The 23,870-nt window shown below is 43.4% G+C and overlaps 1 protein-coding gene across 1 annotated transcript; it reads right to left on the reverse strand.

The window, feature by feature from the left end:
* Window positions 1–2,601: 2,601 nt before the first annotated feature.
* On the reverse strand, window positions 2,602–17,687 carry LOC110521891. Its single transcript, XM_036969152.1, has 12 exons — window positions 17,389–17,687; window positions 8,332–8,443; window positions 7,994–8,087; window positions 7,761–7,815; window positions 7,414–7,554; window positions 5,705–5,865; window positions 5,000–5,098; window positions 4,692–4,837; window positions 4,354–4,525; window positions 4,106–4,218; window positions 3,925–4,009; window positions 2,602–3,834 (listed from the first exon to the last, which is right to left on the reverse strand). The coding sequence occupies exons 1-12, from the start codon at window positions 17,504–17,506 to the stop codon at window positions 3,778–3,780; spliced, it is 1,353 nt and encodes a 450-aa protein (XP_036825047.1). The 5' UTR covers window positions 17,507–17,687; the 3' UTR covers window positions 2,602–3,777.
* Between the last annotated feature and the right edge of the window lie 6,183 nt (window positions 17,688–23,870).

Raw genomic sequence — 23,870 nt, forward strand, 5'->3', positions numbered from 1 at the left:
GGGCATGCTCCTCAACTGTACTTTTTGTTTCTTTCTCTCGAATAATTAATTGTCAATCCTTCCTTATGACCCAGATGGAATCACGTGATCGTTTCTTAACCCATAGAAAGTCCTGACTCCCGCCCAGTTGACTACTTTCACATGGTGGAAGGCCTCAATGGCAATGTCCATGCCAAAATGGGTTTTATCCATCTTGAGCAGGGCTCTCCAACCCTGTTCCTGGAGCGCTACCATCCTGTATGTTTTCGCTCCAGCCCTAATCTAGCACACCTGATTCTAATAATTAGCTGGTGGATAAACTGAATCAGCTTAATTACAACTGGGGTTGGATTGAAAACCTGCAGGAGAGTAGCTCTCCAGGAACTTGGTTGGAGAGCCCTGATCTAGATTCCTCTATCAAATGATGATTTGTTCCGTCTTCCAAGGAACTATTCTGAGTAGTCTTGTGGGGTCATAATAAAGAGAAAAAGAAAAGGTGGCATGGAGAAATTGAGAGAAACGGCAAAAAGATAAGACCTAGGCTGGCTGCTGCCGATAGAGATAGCGAGGGAGAGTGATGGGGTTATTGACAGGGTTGCAGAGAAAAGTGCATTGCTGAGCTGCCTGTTGACCATGTAAGATAGGACAGCCTTCTGTGGTTTGAATGAGATTCACTACATGACCAAATGTATGTGGACACCACTTCAAATTAGTTGATTCGGGCTATTTCAGCCACACCCGCTGCTGACAGGTGTATACAATTGAGCATGCATGCAATCTCCATAGACAAACATTTAGTAGAATGGCCTTACTGATGAGCTCAGTGACTTTCTTCTTTAAAAATGATTTTAAAAATTTTTACCCCTTTTTCTCCTCAATTTCGTGGTATCCAATTGTTGTAGTAGCTACTATCTTGTCTCATCGCTACACCTCCCGTACGGGCTCGGGAGAGACGAAGGTTGAAAGTCACGCGTCCCCCGATACACAACCCAACCAAGCCGCAAGCCAGGAAGCTGGAAGCCAGCCGCATCAATGCACCGGAGGAAACGCCGTGCACCTGGCCACCTTGGTTAGCGCACACTGCTCCCAACCCGCCACAGGAGTCGCTGGTGCGCGATGAGACAAGGACACCCCTACCGACCAAGCCCTCCCTAACCCGGGCGACGCTAGGCCAATTGTGCGTCGCCCCACGGACCTCCCCGTCACGGCCGGTTACGACAGAGCCTGGGCGCGAACCCAGGGACTCTGATGGCACAGCTGGCGCTGCAGTACAGCGTCCTTAACCACTGCGCCACCTGGGAGGCCAGCTCAGTGACTTTCAACGTGGCACCGTCATAGGATGGCACATTTCCAACAAGTCAGCTCATCAAATTTCTGCCTTGCTAGTTTCCCCGGTCAACTGTAAGTGCTGTTATTGTGAAGTGGAAACGTCTAGGAGCAACAACGGCTCAGCCGCTGAGAGGTAGGCCTCACAAGCGCGTAGCACGTAAAAATCGTCTGTCCTCGGTTGCAACACTCACTACCGAGCAACTGCCCGAATTTATAGTGCCAACTGTAAAGTTTGGGGCTGTTTTTCATGGTTTGGGCTAGCCCCCTTAGTTCTAGTGAAGGGAATTCTTAACGCTACAGCATACAATGACATTCTAGACATTCTGTGCTTCCAACTTTGTGGCAACAGTGTGGGGAAGGCCCTTTCCTGTTTCAGCATGACAATGGCCCTGTGCACAAAGCGAGGTCCATACAGAAATAGTTTGTCGAGATCAGTGTGGAAGAACTTTGACTGTCCTGCAGAGCCCTGACCTCAACCCCATCGAACACCTTTGGGGTGTATTGGAACACCGACTGCGAGCCAGGCCTGAACGCCCAACCTCAGTGCCCGACCTCACTAATGCTCTTGTGGCTGAATGAAAGCATGTCCCTGCAGCAATATTCCAACATCTAGGGAAAAGCCTTCCCAGAAGGGTCAATGCTGTTATAGCAGCAAAGGAGGGACCAACTCCATATTAATGCCCATGATTTTGGAATGAGATGTTTGATGAGAAGGTGTCCACATACTTGTGGCCATGTAGTGTATGACTCAACTGAGGGAATGGTTTCTGACATTGACATATGACAGAACTGAGCATACCTGTGATTAGAATTAGATTTACTGTCTTATTATTAGGCCTACTATTGACAAACTTATAGGATACACGAAGGGAGTCCAGCAGCACGCCTTCATCCCACCATGCAGCATTCCCCCTCACCCTTTACACTTGAAATTCCCACAACTATATCTTGTACCAGTCAGTCCCTGGTTTCACCTGACAAAATGTAGGCTACGTCATATTAACATCACCAGTTTTAGGCAGAAGTTAGACGCATCCATGCATGTTCATTTCTGTTCGCTTGTCACAGATGCGGAATGTTTGGTTCCACCCACTTCCACACCCCAGGAGGACCTGCCCCCTGCTAAGGAGTCCCCAAAACACCCTCATGGTCAGGATGTTCCGTTCCCTCAACTATTCAGAGCAGCTTCTGAAATACAGTATGCCTGGACAATTTTCTCACTGCCCATATATAAAAAGACACCAAACATGGAGTCGATATCCTAAAAATGCATGATCCCTGCTGAACAGAACACATTGTACAAACATTTGCGTTTATTTATATAATTTTGAATGAAACGTACTACCAATGTAGGAAAAGAAAGTAAAACATTACTGATCATCCACAGATCCTCATGGTTGTGAACTGTTTGTTCACAGGCAGCTGCTGTGCTTATTCATTAGTCTAACAGTTAGAAACAATTGACATTCATGGTCAGAAAACATGTGGAACAGCACAATTGCTGCTTTGAACAGTTACGTGAACAAAAGGAACAGCGAGTAAATAGTATCGCAAAAGTAATTTAATGCTGAGAGTTCACCTTGTACAAAAATACAGGTCCCATGATCCTCATGTTATTATTGGTTTATTGCAGCATAGGTGTTTGTCTGAGTCAGATGTTGAAGCCTGGAGTAGCAAACAGGCACAACTGTGGATACCAAACATTGTAAAAACGTATATAAATGCTTTGTTCAATTCATAATGTAGTTTGTAAACCGTATCTAATCTCATACAAAAATACAGGTCCCATGATGTTTGTTGTTTTTAAAATCTACCTATCAGGTAACACGGTAGTGAAAAATATTGGGAAATGAATATTACAGTGCGTGTCGAGTTAGGTTCTGAATGCTCATATTAGAAATTTAGGCGATCTATGGTTTACAACTACATGAATGAACAGATATTGGACTGACAACACTTGTACAAGGATTACATTTCCCATGTCGCCCTGCGTACTCCGGAGGGACACGTAAATGGTGCGTTCAAGACAACTCTGAAATTCAGACATTCTCTACTTGGACATTCGTTGTAGAAAGAAGAGGCCAGAGTTTTCCCACTTGGAGAGAATCAGAATCAACCAATAGGAATCTGTACGCCAGGGCTGTTCAATTACAGTCCTGGAGGGCCGAAACCCTTTTTTGTTTCTACCTGGTAGTTAATTGCACTCACCTGGTGTCCCAGGTCTGAATCAGTCTCTGATTAGAAGGATGAAAACCAGAAGTGCTTTGGCCCTCCATGACTGACATTGAACAGCCCTGCTCTACACAAATAACTTATGTTCATTTTAACTCTTGAGTTTCAGAATTGTCATGAATGCACCATAAGGCATGGCCAGGAAGGTAAAGCCTGAACAGTTTAAACCCTACATTACATTTGGTCCTCTACAGTAGGAATGTTAAGTGGTACGTCAGTGGTTTCCTCCATTTTCTTTTAGTCCATATCTTGATCACCCACACTCTGGCGAAGGTATTCCTCATAGAGCTTCTTCTACAGGAAGGGAGAGATACACACAGTTAGTGGTCAAGCACACACAGCACTGCATGCTCACACACATACCACTGCATGGTCACACACTACCTTCTTTGTCTTCACCACCTCCTGCACATAATCCAGCTTTTCCTGTAGCTGCCTCTTCTGTCGGCCAGAGAGAGTGGGCTGAGTCCTGCAGAGATAGAGAGCGATGCTTTAGGCATAATTCATTGATAACTGGTGGTACTTGAACAAGATGCCGCAGTTTGTGAGTGTGCTCAGCTCTTACCTGAAGGAGAAGCGGGCAAGGATGAGGAGTAGGAAGGAGAGGAAGATGAGTCCGCCACAACTGTAGAGCTGGTACTCCACGGACATGGAGACAAACACTCTCACTACAGGAGCCTGTGTGTGTGTGTGGGGGGGGGGGAAAGAGTCACACAAACACAAAAATTCCACGACTACGTCTCACACACACACACAGTCAGACTAACAACCACCACCCCTTAAACACAGTCTCTCTCTTACAAATACACTGACCAGGTAGAGAGAGAGGGCCTCGATGCCGTCATCCCCCAGGGCCATCTCTAACAGCTCTTTGGAGAAGCTGCCCAGCACCAGGGCTGCCATCAGCATGAAGGGGACACTGAAGCCTAGAAGAGCCAACAAACAGCCCTTACAGCGCGCCCGCCGGTTATCTACACTGGTCTGCCTGAGGGAGGGAGAGAGAGAGAGAGGGTGGGTATTGTTGTGTTGGAAAGGAGAGAAGATCAGTGATGTGTGTGTCATCTACAATATCCTCAGTCATACAGTCTTTTTTATCAGCAAGTTGAGAATAAGTGCAGGTGTAAAACACACTGCATGCATGCGTGTGTTACCTGTCTTGGCTGAGTGTATCTGCAATGGCCTCAGTGATAAGCTCACAGTCCTTCTCTAGTGAGTTGAGTGTGTTCTGGACTGTCTGGTTGATGGTCTTCTCGATGGTGCGACATGCCTCCTCAATCTGGTTCACACAGCGACTGGGCTGGGGTTGGGACAAGCAGGTGGAAGTGAAGTTCAAAACATATGTACATAGTATACATACATTTTATTTATTTAGCTAGGATAGTCCAAGATTGCCCAGGTTGTCACATGCAGTGACTTTCAGGTGCCGTGTACAAAAAGGTGGGTGTGGTGCGGTGGCTACCTTGTTGGGGTTGGGAACATAGATGGTAGGCATGTCAAAGCCACACTTGTTGAGTCCCGGCCGCTTGCACAGCTCCTGGACTATCTGCATCATCACCCTCTGAAAGAGCCAATCACGACAGGGATATATTTTCTGATTAGCTAATGTTTGAAACTTCAAGCTGGGAGCTGTTAGATTATAACAAACTGGCCATCTTCCTCCCAGCCCCTTGTCAACCTTGCTCATAATGTAGATATGTATACGGTGTGTGTAATAGAGAATTTCCAGGTGAAATAAACACAAAAGCGGCCGTTGATAAAGTAAAAAAAATATATTTTAGTACAATTTGCTCGAGGGAGAAACCTCCAGCACAGAAGCAGAGAAAATGTCTTCCGAGCCTTCCCTGAGCTGGCCCTAATATCCCAAGCACATATGTTCTCTAAACACATAAAAGACAAGGCAGTGAATCACACACTCTCACAAGAGTACAATAATAACCAGTGTGTCCTCGGAACTGGCACCTTTAGACTGGCACCAACACTATCAGCAGATAGTGTATGGACAGTTCTCCTTCACGTCTGGCCTCCAAGTCTAGTGATTAAAAACCTTGCACGAACAGAATCATGTGTATAACAGAAAATAAAAAGTATAATACATTGCGTTAATAACTTAAGTGAATATCAACTTTATTCATCTTAAATTTCCCACTACAGTGTGTGTGTGTACCTGTCTGTCCGACTCTCCCCCAGCCTCGTCGGCCTTGCTGAGGTACAAGCGCAGGCGGTCACCGTGCTCCTCGTTGAGCTTCTCCACGATGTTGAGGGTGCGCTTGCACAGCGCCTGGCCCATGGGGTCAAAGAACACCAGGATGAGGTCACACAGCTCACCTGGGAGGGGACAGTACCAGTCAAAAGTATGAACACCTACTCATCCAAGGGTTTTTCTTTATTTTGTACTATTTTTTGTACTATTTTCTGCATTGTTTAACTATGAAATAACACATATGGAATCATGTAGTAACCAAAAAAGTGTTAAACAAATCTAAATATATTTTAGATTCTTTAAAGTAGCCACTTGATGACAGCTTTGCACATTCTTGGCATTCTCTCAACCAGCTTCGTGAGGAACGCTTTTCCAACCGTCTTAAAAAGTAGTTCCCACATATGCTAAGCACATTTTGGCTGCTTTTCCTTCACTCTGCGGTCCAACTCATCCCAAACCATCTCAATTGGGTTGAGGTCAGGTGATTGTGGAGGCCAGGTCATCTGATGCAGCACTCCATCACTCTCCTCCTTGGTCAAATAGCCCTTACACAGCCTGGAGGTGTATTGGGTCAATGTCCTGTTGAAAAACAAATGATAGTCCCACTAAGCGCAAACCAGATGGGATGGTGTATCGCTGCAGAATGCTGTGGTATCCATGCTGGTTAAGTGTGCCTTGAATTCTAAATAAATCACAGAGTGTCACCAGCAAAGTACCCCCACCTCCATGCTTCACGGTGGGAACCACACATGTAGGGATCATCCGTTCACCTAGTTGGTGTCTCACAAATACGCGGCGGTTGGAACAAAAAAAATAAAAACGCAAATTTGGACTCATAAGACTAATAAGATTTCCCACTGTCCTTGCTCGTGTTTCTTGGCCCAAGTCTCTTATTATTATTGGTGTCCTATAGTAGAGGTTTCTTTGCAGCAATTCACCCATGAAGGCATGATTCACACAGTGTCCTCTGAACAGTTGAGAGGTGTCTGTTACTTGAACTCTGAAGCATTGGGCTGCTATTTGAGGCTGGTAACTCTAATGAACTTATCCTCTGCAGCAAAGTAACTCTGGGTCTTCCTTTCCTATGGCGGTCCTCATGAGAGCTAGTTGCATCATAGCGCTTGATGGTTATTGCGACTGCAATTGAAGAAACTTTCAAAAGTACTTTACATTTTTCTGATTGACTGACCATGTCTTAAAGTAATGATGGACTGTAATTTCTCTTTGCTTATTTGAGCTGTTCTTGCCGCAATATGGACTTGGTCTTTTACCAAATAGGGATATCTTCTGTATACTACACCTACCATGTCACAACACAACAAATAGGCTCAAACACATTAAAAAGGAACAAAAATCCACAAATGAACTTTTAACAAGGCACACCTGTTAACTGAAATGCATTCCAGGTGACTACCTCATTGATGCTGGTTGAGAGAATGCCAAGAGTGTGCAAAGCTGTCAACTTTGGAGAATCTTCAATATTGATTTGTTTAACACTTTTTTGGTTACTACACGATTCCAGATGGGTTATTTAATCTTCACTATGATTCTACAATGTAGAAAATAGTAAAAAATAAAGAAACTCTTGAATGAGTAGGTGTGTCCAAACGTTTGACTGTTACTGTATATTCACAAAATTACACACCCTACACCACCATATTGTGGTGACCTACCCAGCCACATGATGGCCTGGTCCACATCGAAGGGGTACTTCATGTCCCCGTCCACCAGGCCAGGAGAGTCCACAAACGTCACTAGGCTGAAGCGTTTCTGCCTCGATGTGCAGATCTCAGTGCCCAGGTACTCAGACACACCTACAGGTAGAGAGCGAGAGCCCTTTACTTGAATGGTATTTTCATGCATTTCACACAAAGTGCTGACTAATGTTTAGAATGGGTCGTCAGTCATGCTACCATTACCATTGTATTTATATTGCATCATATAATACAGGGGAGGGAGTTGTTTCCTGAGTCTTACTATGACGCAGACTAATGAGGTTGAATCAACTCTGAAGTCTCACCCTTGATCTCGTGTAGCGGTTTGAAGTGTGGGTAAAGGTGCAGCGTGGCATTTCCCTGAAATACAGCAAGAAACAAAACAAAGTTTACATTCTGCGAGAAAAACAAATATCCACCGTGTGAGCACTTACTCAAGTGAAAAGGTTAAGCCCCTCAAAGTACCTCAACCAAAGTGCATGACGTGAGGAGCAAACTGAAGGGGAAATTCACTCAGAACTATACCAGCAGTACTCACTGTGAGAGACTCTCTCTTGCGGCCACTAGTAACAAAGCTGAAGCCTTGCGTCTCAATGGCCACTCCTGTGCGCTGGATGTGCTCCTCCACATACCTGAGACAAAGTTTCAGCAGACATTAACAAGCACTCTCTCTGGCATTCATGTCCACACACACACAATGACAAATGGACCATGGGACATAATTACAATGACTTTGAAGCAAAAGGAAGCATAGGGGACAGTAAGTATCAGTGAACGGAAAAGTCCCTGTCCCTGATGGAATACTTTTCAAAGTACATCCTTCTCTCTACCCCTTCTGGCGTTGTCAATGATAACCTTGATTTGATTGAACATTACCAGTTGATGAAGGAGCTCTTGCCGGCCGAGTGGTTGCCCATCAACATGACCGTGATCTTTTTCCTGGGTGCCAGCAGAGTCACGCCAACTGACTGGGCCACTGCTACCAGCCCTAGAATAGAGACAGCAGGGGATGTGATCAGGACAATTAGCTAACGTTAGATAAGCGAACATCGGCTAGCTAGCTATGGGATAAATATTAGCCACAAACTTGCGCATCGATTTGATGAGTTTCATATAACGCTGATTGATCAAATTTGGTAGTTTATTAGCATTAGCCGCTAAGCTATAGCTAGCTAACTAATCTAGCTATTGCTAACAGCTCCTGCTGGTAGTCACATTATAGAGGCAATCCTAATTGAAATATTAACAAAAGTGTCCTCCCCACCAGTTTCAGTAAAAAGCTGAGGGATGTGGCTGGAGATATACAAACTTCAAATCCATAGACTACGCTATGTATGCAAGGGTTCTGATGGGGTTCGACTGTAGAACTAAGCTCAGGCATTTATACGTCATATTCTTCAGGAATCAATGTGTAGCTAAATACCATAAATGTGTAAGCAACTAAGTAGGGTCCCCCTCCCCCCAAAATGCATATTTTGACCAATGGGTAAAATAATTTGTTAAATTGTGTAGATAACCCCCCCCTTAACATCATGTAGCTCTGATACACTACATATACAAAGGTATGTGGTCACCCCTTAGCAGTAGAATGGCCTTACTGAAGAGCTCAGTGACTTTCAACATGGCACCGTCATAGGATGCCAACTTTCCAACATGTCGGTTTGTGGGGGACCAACTCCACATTAATGCCATGATTTTGGAATGAGATGTTCGACGAGCAGGTGTCCACATACCTTTGGTCATGTAGTGCCTGATTGGAGTTTAACTTTACAGTAGTACAATTCAATTCAAAACCTACGTTTTTGACCAAAAAACTCAGATGCTTATAAAAGGGTCTAAGATTAAATTGTTCCTTCTCTTATTTGTTCCTGACCTGCTGTGATGAGACACTTTATTTCTCTCTCCAACCCATGGACTTTTGGGACATGGCCTTTCAGGCTATGATTTCGCTCTCTCTGACCATGCTTAGAATAATGCCTTGTAATTCTTGTTAACGCCTTGTAACTTAATAAGCTTTAGGCCTTGCATGGGTATCCAGCCATTTCATAAAGTATTTAAATACACGTGTATTTAGAATTCTATTCCCAGACTTTTCTTCAATGCCTATTAGTGTAACTCAAGTCTCCTTGCATATTCCTATTTATACTATGGAGTCAGATAAAGATATTTAATTTAATGGGCTAATTGCTTAGTCTTATGAATCGCATGTGATTTATATATACACACTAGGCAAAAAAAAAAAAAAAAAAAAAAAAAAAAAAAAAAAAAAAAGACATCCTCTCACTGTCATCTGGGTTTATTTTCAGCAAACTTAACGTGTAAATATTTGTATGGACATAAACAAGATTCAACAACTGAGACAAACTGAACAAGTTCCACAGGGGGGGTCAAAATCAAAAGTATCAGTCAGTATCTGGGTGTGGCCACCAGCTGCAGTAAGTACTGCAGTGCATCTCCTCCTCGTGGATTGCACCAGATGTTCCAGTTCTTGCTGTGAGATGTTACCCCACTCTTACACCAAGACACCTGCAAGTTCCTGGACATTTCTGTGTGGGGGGGGGAATGGCCCGAGCCCTCCGATCCAACAGGTCCCAGATGTGCTCAATGGGATTGAGATCCGGGCTCTTCGCTGGCCATGGCAGAACACTGACATTCCTGTCTTGCACAAAATCACGCACAGAACGAGCAGTATGGCTGGTGGCATTGTCATGCTGGAGGGTCATGTCAGGATGACCCTGCAGGAAGGGTACCACATGAGGGAGGAGGATGTCTTCCCTGTAACGCAGTGTTGAGATTGCCTGCAATGATAACAAGCTCAGTCCGATGATGCTGTGACACACCGCCCCAGACCATGACGGACCCGCCACCTCCAAATTGATCCCGCTCCAGAGTACAGGCCTCGGTGTAACGCTCATTCCTTCGACGATAAACACGAATCTGACCATCACCCCTGGTGAGACAAAACCACAACTTGTCAGTAAAGAGCACTTTTTGCCAGTCCTGTCTGGTCCAACGACGGTGGGCCCATAGGTGACGTCGTTACCCTGTGATGTCTGGTGAGGACCTGCCTTACAAACAGGCCTACAAGCCCTCAGTCCAGCCTTTCTCAGCCTATTGCGGACAGTCTGAGCACTGATGGAGGGATTGTGCGTTCCTGGTGTAACTCGGGCAGTTGTTGCCATCCTGTACCTGTCCCGCAGGTGTGATGTTCCGATCCTGTGCAGGGTTTTTATTTTTACACGTGGGTCTGCCACTGTGATGACGATCAGCTGTCCTCCCTGTCTCCCTTTCTTAGGCGTGTCACAAAAAAAGTACGGACATTGCAATTTATTGCCCTGGCCACATCTGTAGTCCTCATGACTCCTTGCAGCATGCCTATGGCATGTTCACGCAGATGAGCAGGGACCATGGGCATCTTTCTTTTGGTGTTTTTCCAGAGTCAGTAGAAAGGCCTCTTTAGTGTCCTACGTTTTCATAACTGTGACCTTAATTGCCTTCCGTCTGTAAGCTGTTAGTGTCTTAACCGTTCCACAGGTGCATGTTCATTCATGGTTCATTGAACAATCATGGTTTAAACCCTTTACAATGAAGATCTGTGAAGTTATTTGGATTTTTACAAATTATCTTTGAAAGATACGGTCCTGAGAAAGCGATGTTTTTGCTGAGTTTATAATATACTGCATATTCACATATCAAATATTACTGCCCACTACAGTTAATGGTGATCCCGACGTAATATCTCTTCCAAATCATTTGGAGTTTATTTCATTAGATTCCCCGATATATATTACGAGCACATGCATGATGGAGAATATGCAAGCAATAGATATGTTTGAGTTACAGCAATCTCAAATTAATGATATGATCAAGAAAGGCAAAAATGGTCTGACATTTAATTTACTAGGGATGAAATTCTTCATTAACTGGCAATATGTTGGAATGCATAAGGAAAAAAAAATCTAATACATTAATTCTATAGCTTGTGTTTATACTTGGAAAAGGTGAATTGTGACACAGCAAACTAGTGTTGAACAAGCTTGATATGACTGAAGTCCCAGAGGACCTCATAGCGCAAAATAGAGCAGTTGCAATCAGAACTTCAATCATGCGAAAAAGAGCATGATTTGACAAGGTCATTTCTTCATGACGCACAGAGAGATGTGTTATAACAGGGCACAAATAATCTCCAAAGTGATTTGTTGGAGTCACGTTGTTGGAACCTAGACTGAGGAAATCCTAACTCGTCATAAGATGCAGAAATCATGGGATTTAGGTAGAGGCAGACCATCTCGATTCTTATTCCAACATAGAAGCTCAAAATCTACCCTAAAACTTAGGATGTTGATTATTTGACGGTGTTAATTTCTTCCTTTGCAACTCAATTTCTATAATCCATATATGATGGTTATATAGGCTACTTTTGAGAATGTGCTTTCTTTAATGTACACAGATTGCTAGATAAACTGTGTTTTTTTAAATGAGGCATTAGTTTATTTTCCTATGCGTGGTGCATATGGCCAATGTATAGAAGTGTGCACACTATGAAAAGTCATTGCTTTGTTTGTCACAAAATGGCCTCAGAACTTTCACCATTAGCATATCAATGTTAGCATCTCAGTTTACAGAACCTAACACACATTTACAAATTGCTTATGAAACAACTGAATTTACACTAATTCTCACACAGACTAGGATTTGTCAGATATATTTTTCAGTTGCTTGAAAGTTGTGATTTAACTTTTGGAATTGTTCTTGATTATTTACAAATTCTGCTCATTTTGTTAATTTTCAAAGAGAATCCATTTGCTCTCAAAGCGAGGAGAGTTTGCAAGTTGTGTTTTAAATATACTGTCTTCATGATGGTGACCTTTGATCTCTTATGTCCAGTACTAGTCAAAAGTTGACACCAACTCATTCAAGGGTTTCTTTATTTTTACTATTTTCTACATGGTAGAATAATAGTGAAGGCATCAAAACTATGAAATAACACATGGAATCATGTAGTAACCAAAAACAATTAAAACATTAAATATATACAGTGCATTGCGAAAGTATTCGGCCCCCTTGAACTTTGCGACCTTTTGCCACATTTCAGGCTTCAAACATAAAGATATAAAACTGTATTTTTTTGTGAAGAATCAACAACAAGTGGGACACAATCATGAAGTGGAACGACATTTATTGGATATTTCAAACTTTTTTAACAAATCAAAAACTGAAAAATTGGGCGTGCAAAATTATTCAGCCCCTTTACTTTCAGTGCAGCAAACTCTCTCCAGAAGTTCAGTGAGGATCTCTGAATGATCCAATGTTGACCTAAATGACTAATGATGATAAATACAATCCACCTGTGTGTAATCAAGTCTCCGTATAAATGCACCCGCACTGTGATAGTCTCAGAGGTCCGTTAAAAGCGCAGAGAGCATCATGAAGAACAAGGAACACACCAGGCAGGTCCGAGATACTGTTGTGAAGAAGTTTAAAGCCGGATTTGGATACAGAAATATTTCCCAAGCTTTAAACATCCCAAGGAGCACTGTGCAAGCGATAATATTGAAATGGAAGGAGTATCAGACCACTGCAAATCTACCAAGACCTTGCCGTCCCTCTAAACTTTCAGCTCATACAAGGAGAAGACTGATCAGAGATGCAGCCAAGAGGCCCATGATCACTCTGGATGAACTGCAGAGATCTACAGCTGAGGTGGGAGACTCTGTCCATAGGACAACAATCAGTCGTATATTGCACAAATCTGGCCTTTATGGAAGAGTGGCAAGAAGAAAGCCATTTCTTAAAGATATCCATAAAAAGTGTTGTTTAAAGTTTGCCACAAGCCACCTGGGAGACACACCAAACATGTGGAAGAAGGTGCTCTGGTCAGATGAAACCAAAATTGAACTTTTTGGCAACAATGCAAAACGTTATGTTTGGCGTAAAAGCAACACAGCTGAACACACCATCCCCACTGTCAAACATGGTGGTGGCAGCATCATGGTTTGGGCCTGCTTTTCTTCAGCAGGGACAGGGAAGATGGTTAAAATTGATGGGAAGATGGATGGAGACAAATACAGGACCATTCTGGAAGAAAACCTGATGGAGTTTGCAAAAGACCTGAGACTGGGACGGAGATTTGTCTTCCAACAAGACAATGATCCAAAACATAAAGCAAAATCTACAATGGAATGGTTCAAAAATAAACATATCCAGGTGTTAGAATGGCCAAGTCAAAGTCCAGACCTGAATCCAATCGAGAATCTGTGGAAAGAACTGAAAACTGCTGTTCACAAATGCTCTCCATCCAACCTCACTGAGCTCGAGCTGTTTTGCAAGGAGGAATGGGAAAAAAATTCAGTCTCTCGATGTGCAAAACTGATAGAGACATACCCCAAGCGACTTACAGCTGTAATCGCAGCAAAAGGTGGCGCTACAAAGTATTAACTTAAGGGGGCTGAATAATTTTGCACGCCCAATTTTTCAGTTTTTATTTGTTAAAAAAGTTTGAAATATCCAATAAATGTCGTTCCACTTCATGATTGTGTCCCACTTGTTGTTGATTCTTCACAAAAAAAATACAGTTTTATATCTTTATGTTTGAAGCCTGAAATGTGGCAAAAGGTTGCAAAGTTCAAGGGGGCCGAATACTTTCGCAAGGCACTGTAAGTGTTGCTAAGTACCTGGGGGTTGTGTGTGCCACTCTCTGCAGCTTGCTGTAAGTCATGCTTCCAATGACACCATCCCCCGTAGTGTGGAGTACTAGGTACGAGAGACTTATAACTGGTTTTCAGTGTCTCCAAAGCGCAGGGAGGCCTACAAGGCCATATATGAGACCAACTGTGGGGAGAAACCTTTAGATAACCAAGGTGTGTGCCACGTTGGCTCTCCATTGAACCCACGGTTTCACGCATTTTGGACCAGTGGGAGGAGCTTAGGCTGCATTTCACAGTCACCAAGTCCAGTGAACACTGCTACATGGCTGAGGTTTTATACTCCATGTACAGTGATCCTCAAAACATATTGGATCTGACTTTTTTAAGTCAGTGCTGGGTGAGGTACAGTTGGCCATCAAGGCTTTTGAGGGAGAGCAAGTAGATCCTCTTAAGCTACTTGACAACTTGGATAGCCTGATCAAGTCTGTGAGCAGCAGGGTGCTGAATCCACTGGCAAATGTTGATGTACTCAAAGGGCTAACAGATGGATACATCAGTCCCAAACCGTACCGTGGTTACCTTTTTGAGTCAAAGGCAGCTGAGCTCCACCTTGCGCCTGAGGATGAAAACAATGTCGAAAGTGGGGTGTAGCCTTCACCGTCTCCCTCACTAATGAGTTGAGGGTGAGGGTGAGACTGCCGGACAACATCGAAGCATTGCAGTAGATGTCAGTTTTCAATGTGGAGGAAACTCTAAAGCACAATAAGAGCCCTGGAGAAATAGCCAAGCTCTTTGGCTACTCCCCTACAGTGATAGACAAGATTGTCCAGCAATGGCGTGCCATCCATCTAAGTAAATGGAATGAGACAAAAAACACACTGGGCTTCTGGAGTGTGATTTGGAAGTTCAGAGATGCAGCTGATATCAACCCGTTTCAAGAACTTGCCATGGCTGCTGTGTCTATGTTGTCCTTGCCACACTCGAATGCTGAAGTCGAGAGTATTCAGCCAGATGAGTGTGGTAAAAAGCAAACTTAAAAATCAGATGTGCTTACAGACCCTTAACTCCATCCTGTACATTTGATATGGACTGAAGCTGTCTGGTGAGGCTTGCTATGAGCACCAGCTGCCTGATATTATTTTGCAGCTTTTTGGCACATCAGCTGCTTACTCAGTTAAGTCAGCTCCCTCAGTTGCTGAACCTGCCATAGAGAGCCTTGGCCAAAATGACGATGACCCACTCTTTCTGTGAGCCAGCACAGCCTGTGTGTGTGTGGAGGGGGGTCTGAAAAAAATATATATAATGGATTAGGGCCAGACTAATTACCATAATTTTCTCACATTGCCATTGACAGTTTGTTCTATTGTCTCTTTTTGGTCCATTTAGACTGTTAAAGTAGATTGTATACAAAAAAATGTTATGGTTAAAAATGTTCATGTTTTACTGTGACTTGTTGTAGGCTCCTAAGTGGACCATAAGGTTAAAAACCAAACCAAATTAAGAAAAATAAACAAAAACAAAACATTTAAATTTAAAAACTAAGTAACTCCGTCAGGGTGTCTCTTTTGGGTCACTTTTGCCGATCCCAAGCCCGGATTAAGCAGGAGGGTTGGAATTGTGACATTAAAAAAAAAAAAAATCGACAGAAGAAAGTTAATTTGTAGTTCTAAAAATATTTAGGGTGTTTTTTTTACTCAATTTGTCTCTCCCACGACGTTATTCCTCTCTCCTACAGCATCCATCACAATTACATGCACATGGCAAATTATGCAAATTAGGCGATGACGTGATTTAGCGACTTTTAGGACAGCCAATAGCTACTTTCCTTACTGAGGAGTTAGCAACACTGTCAAAACTCCTTACCCGGAACCCAAACCGGCTGCGCTATCATGCATACATTTATTTTGTCCCCCTACACCAATCACCACACGCAGGTTAAAATATAAAAACAAACTCTGAACCAATTACATTCATTTGGGGACAGGTCGAAAAGCATTAAACATGTATGGCAATTTAGCTAGTTAGCTTGCACTTGCTAGCTAATTTGTCCGATTAAGCTAGCTTGCTGTTGCTAGCTAATTTGTCCTGGGATATAAACATTGAGTTGTTAGTTTACCTGAAATGCACAAGGTCTTCTACTCCGACAATAAATCCACACATAAAACGGCCAACCGAATCGTTTCTAGTCATCGCTCCTCCTGCCAGGCTTTTTCACATTTGAACTTATATGGTGATGCATCTAAACTTTCATATTATTACCACGACGACCGGCAAAACAGTTCGTCTTTCAATCACCCACGTGGGTATAACCAATGAGGAGATGGCACGTGGGTACCTGATTCTATAAACCAATAACAAGATGGGAGAGGCAGGACTTTCAGTGCGATCTGCGTCAGAAATAGAATAGAAAATAGTTATATTTTAGCCCTTGGCATGGCAGACGCGCGTTGGCGCAATAAATGAATAACAGATTTCTAAATGTATTTTGTGACGCTCGCGCACGCGACTTGTCCGGTCTGGTCAACATGTTAGGTTAACAAATTTGGAAAGCCCTGCCCAAAGTCACTGCTTATGCCTGGAGCCAGCCCTGCTCAGAACTATGCTGTGTGAAGATAGACAAATCAGACAAATCAGACGTTGGAACTATAATGTTCTAAGTAAAATGCATTTTATAACAGAAGTAAACAAAATTATCACTATAGAGTGAATGGACACAAACTAAGCCCTTTTAACGTAATGTTAGTAGCAAGCTACTAGCAAGTGAAGCGTTAGTCAGAATCAATCGGGTGGGTATAATTTGTGGAACATTCCAACAGGAATAAGTTCCTAAAACGTCGTAAATAACAAGGTTGCCAACAAACAACGCATACAAAGTTGTATAGAGGGCGAATAAGATACCGGGTAGGGAGTGGGCTATTTCATTACGTTTTCACTCACCGCGTTTATTATGTATTCACCTGCGTTTAAAATGTCTTCACTCTGGTAGCCTATGGACAAACATTAAGAATAAGTTACGTGGTGAGTTGAAGCCTATTCGGCAGCTAGTTAGCTAGGTATATTGATCGTGCTAACTTTTATATGCGTTTGTTGGCAACCTTGTACATTACGACGTTTTTTGTTACAGATTCCTGTTGGAACGTTCCACAAATTATACCCACCCGAATCAATGAGTCATACCAAATATAGCTAGCTAGACATACAGGCTGAATGACATTCCGACTGCAAATGCCTGTTGAAATTGGTGCTCTCTTCATTTGATCAGACATTAGCTAGCAATCTAACTCACCACTGTCGGCATCGATGTACAACTGATGACAGTCTCGTAAAATCCGCTCATCGCAAGACACACTACCAGATAACAAGTCGGCATTTGCCGCGATTCGGCTCTTGATTTTCCCAGACATTGCAAAACGTTAATCCAAACGTATGACGGAAAATAAATGTTTTAAACTATAAAAAGTATTAGCTAGCTCTCATTCAATTTCAGACTGATCTAAATTGCCCCTCTTCTTACTCCGTCTAAATTTAAATCACCCCGGTCCGTTGTAGAGGAACGTCGGAGCCACGTAGTCACCCAGTATATGCAAAGCCTTTCGGGTAGTGTAGTTCCTGGTTCTTTTTATTTGGTATCATGTCGTTTGCACGTGCCATCAGCTACAGTGCAGTAGTGTGTGGTCAGTCATGTTACATTTTGTAATACAAAAAAAGGACAAAATTGCACCACCAACTAACCCTAAACATATATACCAATAATAATTGATATGTCTTTACATAACACTTCACAAAAAAAAAAAAAATAGACCAATATAGTTTAAAATGCCTTTTTTTGATTATGGCACTTTTTGATTTCGGTGCCAGGGAGTAACAAAGAAACAATGAGAGCATTTATTTTAAGCAAACCATGTTCCCATCAGCCCTGGTTACAGAGGGAGTGTTTACAGAGTAGTCATTGGTGGACACCACTTTTTTTGTTACTCCCTGACCAAGGCCATGATGGCAAAACAGTGATTATGCTGCAGGGCCTTGCTCTGGCCAATCCTCTTGAACATGAGAACAGTGTGTCACCACTTGATGTCACACTACCTCAAAATTACATCACTATATTCTACTCAACCTTGCACCAACATCAGTGCGAATCATCTTAGTCCTTCAGCCAAACACTGTTTCCATGGTTACCAGTGAGCATGCCTCTCCTTAGCGATCACCTCCAAGAAATGGAGTGGCTTGCATAGAGGGATAGGACGGAGTCGAGGTCAATCCAGTGGACTTGCCCGGCATCATCGCCCACTTGCATTGGGAGCTCGCTCACACTGTTACCTAAGGTAACCAGAACAAGAATCTAAATTTCAGAGAGCTGTAATGTATGTACAAATAAAGAGCAGAATGGGGAACAATTAAAAGTATAAGGAAACATGTTGCATGCTATCCTACTGTGATAATAGCAAAATCCTTATTGTTTTCATTGAATTTAGTCAACATTGTTTCTGCATAGATAAGACTGCCCTAATTTGTTGTTTATCAGTGTCTGTAATATTATAAGAGTAATCATTAATATACCAGTATCATCATGGAAATTGAGAGCACCCGTTTCCATCCAAGAGTTGTCATTATTTCTTGGGTTATCTACATAGCCATTATAAACCTAAGAAGTAGATGAGGGACAGAGAGAGAGAAAGAAAACATGGTTTATGTCAACTAAACAATGTCACTATAGGGGTAGCATGAGACGGAGTCTACAACCCACACAAGTGGCTCAGGTAGTGCAGCTCATCCAGGATGGCACATCAATGCGAGCTGTGGCAAGAAGGTTTGCTGTGTCAGTCAGCGTAGTGTCCAGAGCATGGAGGCGCTACCAGGAGACAGGCCAGTACATCAGGAGATGTGGAGGAGACCGTAGGAGAGCAACAACCCAGCAGCAGGACCACTACCTCCACCTTTGTGCAAGGAGGAGCAGGAGGAGCACTGCCAGAGCCCTGCAAAATGTGCATGTGTCTGCTCAAACGGTCAGAAACAGACTCCATGAGGGTGGTATGAGGGCCCGACGTCCACAGGTGGGGGTTGTGCTTACAGCCCAACACCGTGCAGGACGTTTGGCATTTGCCAGAGAACACCAAGATTGGCAAATTCGCCACTGGCGCCCTGTGCTCTTCACAGATTAAAGCAGGTTCACACTGAGCACATGTGACAGACGTGACAGAGTCTGGAGACGCCGTGGAGAACGTTCAGCTGCCTGCAACATCCTCCAGCATGACCGGTCATGGTGTGGGGTGGCATTTCTTTGGGGGGCCGCACAGCCCTCCATGTGCTCGCCAGAGGTAGCCTGACTGCCATTAGGTACCGAGATGAGAACCTCAGACCCCTTGTGAGACCATATGCTGGTGCGGTTGGCCCTGGGTTCCTCCTAATGCAAGACAATGCTAGACCTCATGTGGCTGGAGTGTGTCAGCAGTTCCTGCAAGAGGAAGGCATTGATGCTATGGACTGGCCCGCCCGTTCCCCAGACCTGAATCCAATTGAGCACATCTGGGACATCATGTCTCGCTCCATCCACCAACGCCACGTTGCACCACAGACTGTCCATGAGTTGGCGGATGCTTTAGTCCAGGTCTGGGAGGAGATCCCTCAGGAGACCATCCGCCACCTCATCAGGAGCATGCCCAGGCGTTGTAGGGAGGTCATACAGGCACGTGGAGGCCACACACACTACTGAGCCTCATTTTGACTTGTTTTAAGGACATTACATCAAAGTTGGATCAGCCTGTAGTGTGGTTTTCCACTTAATTTTGAGTGTGACTCCAAATCCAGACCTCCATGATTGATAATTTTTGTGTGATTTTGTTGTCAGCACATTCAACTATGTAAAGAAAAAACTATTTAATAAGAATATTTCATTCATTCAGATCTACGATGTGTTATTTTAGTGTTCCCTTTATTTGTTTGAGCAGTATATATATATATATATATATATATATATCATATTTTACCTTTATTGAACTAGGCAAGTCAGTTAAGAACAATTTACAATGACAGCGTACCAAATGGCAACCATAGCATGGCAGCAACACATGACAACACAGCATGGTAGCAACACAACATGGTAGCAGCACAAAACATGGTACAAACATTATTGGGCACAGACAACAGCACAAAGGGCAAGAAGGTAGAGATAACAATACATCACACAAAGCAGCCACAACTGTCATTACGAGTGTCCATGATTGAGTCTTTGAATGAAGAGATGAAGATAAAACTGTCCAGTTTCAGTGTTTGTTGCAGCTCGTTCCAGTCGCTAGCTGCAGCAAAATGAAAAAACGAGTGACCCAGGGATGTGTGTGCTTTGGGGAACTTTAACAGAATGTGACTGGCAAAACAGGTGTTGTATGTGGAGGATGAGGGTTAGACAGAGGAGGGAGGGAAGGAGGAAGGAAGGAGTTTAAAGAATCCCACTGACCCCTGGGATGGCCCACTCCCCACAGTCTCTCCTAATGATGGACACAAACTGCAGAACTGGCAGTTTGGACACTGGGCGTGACACTTGCTGTCCAGCTGATTCTCTCTTCCACCTGTAGGGTGGTGACACATACAGTAGAGACAGGATAAACTACGGAGACTACAGTACGGAAATCTACCCCTAACTCCATAGGCCAGGGGTATTCAACTCTTACCCTACGAGGTCCGGAGCCTGATGTTTTTTTGTTCTACCTGATAATTGCACACACCTGGTGTCCCTGGTCTAAATCAGTCCCTGATTAGAAGGGAACAGTGAAAAAATGCAATGGCACTAGCTTCAAGGTCCAGAGTTGAGTTTGAGGGTCATAGGCACTTCTGAGAGAGATGTAACCAATATGGTGAGGACTCCACATAGCCTTTCAGAGGGCACGGTCATGGTGGAGCTACCTGGGTTGGGGGCCATTCCATTTAAATTCCAGTCAATCCAGGAAGTACACTGAAATTCAATTTTTTTTCCCCAATACATTTCAATTTGGAACATTTATAATTTGGTTTAATTTCTGAATTGACCACAACCCTGGATACTACCATATTGCTTACACAAATGATCTTGCCTAGGGGGTAGGAGTGGCCAAAATTGGGCACAGGAGTTGGTTCGACTTTAAAGAGAGTTTGTGGGAAGGTTCGGGTTTAGTTATCTGAAAAGTATGTGCATAGTTTAAGAGTTGATGGAATAAAGTGGGAAAGTTACCTGGTAGCATACGGGTCTGCTGCGTGATTGGGTTCTCACCTAGAGGGAGCCAGGGGTTAGCTTACGTAAATTATTTAAAATTGATATGAGGTCATATTCATGTGGAACTCAGTAGCAAAACACTACTTTTATTTTATTTGACCTTTATTTAACAAGGCAAGTCAGTTAAGAAAAACATATTTTTTTTAATGACGGCCTAGGAACAGTGGGTTAACTGCCTGTTCAGGGGTAGAACGACAGATTTGTACTTTGTCAGCTCAGGGGTTTGAACTTGCAACCTTCCGGTTACTAGTCCAACGTTCTAACCACTAGGCTACCCTACCGCCCTTACTTACCCAGCTAGCAATGAGGAAGCGGCCCTCTTCCAGGGAGCCGGAACTGATTGAGTCGGCCCGGGATCGGGTGTCGGACTCGGTCCAGAATCAAAATGAATGACTGCCCAGAATCGTTTCTGTCTACAGGAATTCAGCCGACTTTGCTGGCATCTTACCAGAATCCCCCCAGAAGCGGCCCGATGCAAATTTAAATAAATGTATACAAAATTACCCGATTTAGTCATTTTAAATATTACTATTATACTTTTTATACATACAAATTATACCCATCCACACACAAAAAAAAGTGTCAGAGGAAACACCATACACCTGGTGATCGTGCATGTTCCTGGCCCATCACAGCTTGATGTGACAAGGGCATCCCGGCCGGCGAAACTCTCCCCTAACTTGGACGATGCTGGACCAATTGTGCGTCACTTCATGTGTCTCCCGGTCGTGAGACAGATGGTTTTGGCATGTGTAGGGGAGATGGGTGGAAATCTTAGAACATAACAATGTCACTGAGGGAGAGAGGTTCATGTATAACGTTTACATTATGTCAGGATATGTTATTGTTAGCCCTCAGGGACCCTCTGGGAGGTGAAGAGACACTGTCTAGTATCAATAACCATGACAGCCTTGAGTTGGGGAGGAGTGAGCGCTTTGGGGTAAAGGTCACGATAGAACATACAATATATCACAAAAACAGTATGAGGGAGTGTGAGAGCGATGACACCAAATTTAACACACCTGCTCCCCATTCACACCTTAGACCTTGTAACACTAACGAGTCACATGACACCGGGGAGGGAAAATGGCTAATTGGGCCCAATTTGGACATTTTCACTTAGGGGTGTACTCACTTTTGTTGCCAGCGGTTTAGACATTAATGGCTGTGTGTTGAGTTATTTTGAGGGGACAGCAAATGTACACTGTTATACAAGCTGAACCCTCACTACTTTACATTGTAGCAAAGTGTCATTTCTTCAGTGTTGTCACATGAAAAGATATACTCAAATATTTACAAAAATGTGAGGGGTGTACTCACTTTTGTGATGTACTGTATATAACTAAGGTTCTGTCTACCAACAGAGATCTATTGGCTGTTCAGATGTGGAGGAGGAGACTCAACCTAGGAGAAAGCGTTAAATATTAGTGCTTCTGTGAAATGTTGTTTGTCTGAATGCAGGTGTATCGACCCTTTGGGAAGAATTAAAATTGGTGAAGCTTTCCTAGTGTCCGTGGATTCATTTACTCTTAAAATTAGAACCTAACAAGATTACATCAGCATCAACAGTATTAATACCTGCTAAAACTGATTTTCTTGGGGATCTCCACAATTTGACCCAAAAATGGCATCCTTGGCATATTTGAATGCTGTTGATGTTGACCTGTGAAAGACCTGTGAAATAATACAACATTGTAATAATACTTAATAATCATTAATATCAACTAATCAGTTACAACCAAATGTCAGTAAAACAGATGACAAAATTAATTTGTAACCCTCTCTCTCTCTCACACCCGATGTCCTGATCGGCCCATACAGGCTTGATGAGCACAGACGTGGCAGTGTAGCTCACTGGGCTGTACTGAGGCCAGTCGGTCTTCCAGTCCACTTTGTCATCAGGCACTGGGAACTGCTGTGTCTCTGAGCAGGGGTACTTTGGTCATCTGGCCTTGCTATGAGGGGCTGAGGAGGGCATGGTGAAGACACTGGGCGGTAGCACACAGACTACAGGCACTGGTACTGAGGCTTTTACTAACTCTGGCAGAAAACTGGTCAGGAGAGCATGAGGCGAGAGGCCTGGGGAGGGAGAGAGAGATTTAATATCTAAAAGTAAAATTTGAAGTAACCTCAGCAATGTATGACAATAGTAACATAAAACAGAGAGGAGCTACAATGCAGACAACAAGGCAATAGTAGTCTATAGAAGGTGAAAAGAACAGAAACTACCTAATGATATGAAAATAATGATCTTAGGTCTCCAAAATTACTTCAGAATGATTCCATACCTGATTCCTGAAATGCAGAGGCAATATGGAAATCCTAAAAGGGTAAGTTCTATTTGAATCGGCCCAACCCAGTTTCGTCCCACTCGTACCAGTCAGTCAACACAGTACAGTCCTGTATACACACTGATAATGATGCAGTAACCAGGCAATACAGTCAAAGCCTGCTGCTGCGCACCGAATCGTGTAGGAATATTTCAGTGTTGTTGCGGACGGCGCATTCAGAAATAATTTTGAAGC

Source organism: Oncorhynchus mykiss, chromosome 30, assembly GCF_013265735.2.
Source record: "Oncorhynchus mykiss isolate Arlee chromosome 30, USDA_OmykA_1.1, whole genome shotgun sequence".
NCBI classification, from domain to species: Eukaryota; Metazoa; Chordata; class Actinopteri; order Salmoniformes; family Salmonidae; genus Oncorhynchus; species Oncorhynchus mykiss.